The sequence below is a fragment of the Geospiza fortis genome, unplaced genomic scaffold (assembly GCF_000277835.1).
Source record: "Geospiza fortis unplaced genomic scaffold, GeoFor_1.0 scaffold276, whole genome shotgun sequence".
Lineage (NCBI taxonomy): Eukaryota > Metazoa > Chordata > Aves > Passeriformes > Thraupidae > Geospiza > Geospiza fortis.
The window spans coordinates 468,171-469,802 of NW_005054527.1; the positions used below are offsets into that span (position 1 = coordinate 468,171).

The 1,632-nt window shown below is 39.5% G+C and overlaps 1 protein-coding gene across 1 annotated transcript in view; it reads right to left on the bottom strand.

Moving 5' to 3' along the window:
* Positions 1 to 551: 551 nt before the first annotated feature.
* INTU (inturned planar cell polarity protein) overlaps positions 552 to 1,632 on the bottom strand; it is a 40,513-nt gene continuing 39,432 nt past the window's right edge. The window contains exon 17 of the mRNA XM_005429151.3: positions 552 to 1,431. Within this exon, the coding sequence (XP_005429208.2) occupies positions 1,320 to 1,431 (112 nt within the window). The 3' untranslated portion in view covers positions 552 to 1,319. The remainder of the gene's footprint in view (positions 1,432 to 1,632) is intronic.

A 1,632-nucleotide genomic window follows, 5' to 3' on the forward strand; every position in this document is an offset into this window, starting at 1 on the left:
AGCCGGCCACAGGCTGGAGACTTTTCTCCCAGCCACAGGCCCCGGAGAAAAATCCTGAGGCCTTTCCCTGGAAAGAAAACTCACCAGCCCCAGTTCTAGATGGCAGATTGCAGAAGCCACTGGGCACTGTCAAACCAGCCCCATTTGGAACTGGAGCCAGCTTGGGGCTGGGAACTGCTGCTCATCTGCTAGGAACCATAAATCCTGGAGAAAGCTGATTAGCAAAGTCCTCAATCACAGCTTGCACATCAGGCCCAAGACTTCTGCTGTTTGGAACTGAAGCAACTGCTGAGTGATAAAGACAAGCTGTGAATCACCCTGTGAGCACTGCAAGCATTTGATTGACTGTTTTAGGACTACCCCAAACTGTGTCATTTACTAGTGAGAACAAGATCTAAAGATTTGGCCATGAGAACCCATGAAATTGAATTTACTTTCCTGAACACTTAAAACTTTCTGATCCCGTTGTTTGAAATGCAATTCTAGTTATGCATTTTATGAAAAGCACTCATGAAAAACAATTAGAATAAAATAATAAAAGAGAAAATACATTAAGTAACAAAAAATGCTTTACTGTTCTTTAACAAATATACGTTTTTATTATGAAATTATGAATATAAAATAAGCCAAGTCCATGCACATCTTAAAACCACCCTGCCCGCCCCTCTTCTTTTTTTGTGTCTTCAAAATCGCATTTTAACAAATCTAAGTATTAATTATAGTTAAACTCATGGAGTCAAGTAAAACATCAACCACAGTATAGTCCTCGAGTGTGCAGGACAGCAAAAATAGTAAACCATCCGTTTTGTGAGGCTAAGTGCCAGGAATTCTCTTAAAGATTTCTCTCTGTTTTGATTAACACAATGCTACTGAAAACATTTGGTATTTTTCAGGCCCTCAGAGGTGCAAAATTTTAAGTTACTGGAGAACTATTTTTTCCTCCATCACCAATTTCCATGTTCACAGAGTACTTTGAGGATCAGCTTACCATTTTATGTTGCATATTGTACACTGAACAGCAGTGAACATGCAAATGATGTGGTGTTTTCATATAATAAAGTTATGACCAGGGTAAAACAAAAAGTGACAGCATATAAAAATAAGAACTTTGGTTCTCTGAAAAAAAGCATTCAATTGATGAGCTCATCAGAAGCACCACTGAAGTTTTAACTGCTTCATACCACAAGGTATGTGATTTTTTAAAGCATTTCAAAGACACCCCATGGGTGGCACCTAAATTGAGTTCATTTCCCTTGATAAGGGATATTTTAAAGAATGAACACCACCCTGCAGGATGCCTGAGTGTGCAGGAAGCTCAGCTATGCAGCTAAGCCGAAGGACAGTTTAAAGGCCAGCTCCACAGCAGCTTCTGTCACCGAGTCATGGAAACACACGTAACACTCCTGAGGTTTGGGATGGAGAATGAGTCTCCTGGGGAAAAAAAAAGAAAGAAGAAAATCATCACAGGTGTTATTTTTTTTCTCCCCAAATGACAGATTCTGGTTGTACTGTAAGGTTTCAGTAGGAAGTTAAAACAAGCTGCTGTGTAAGACAGTTGGCAAATTTTGGTGTCTGTCCTGCATTGCCTCTTTCAATATCTCAGATTTTTAAAACAAGTTATTCTCTACTCAG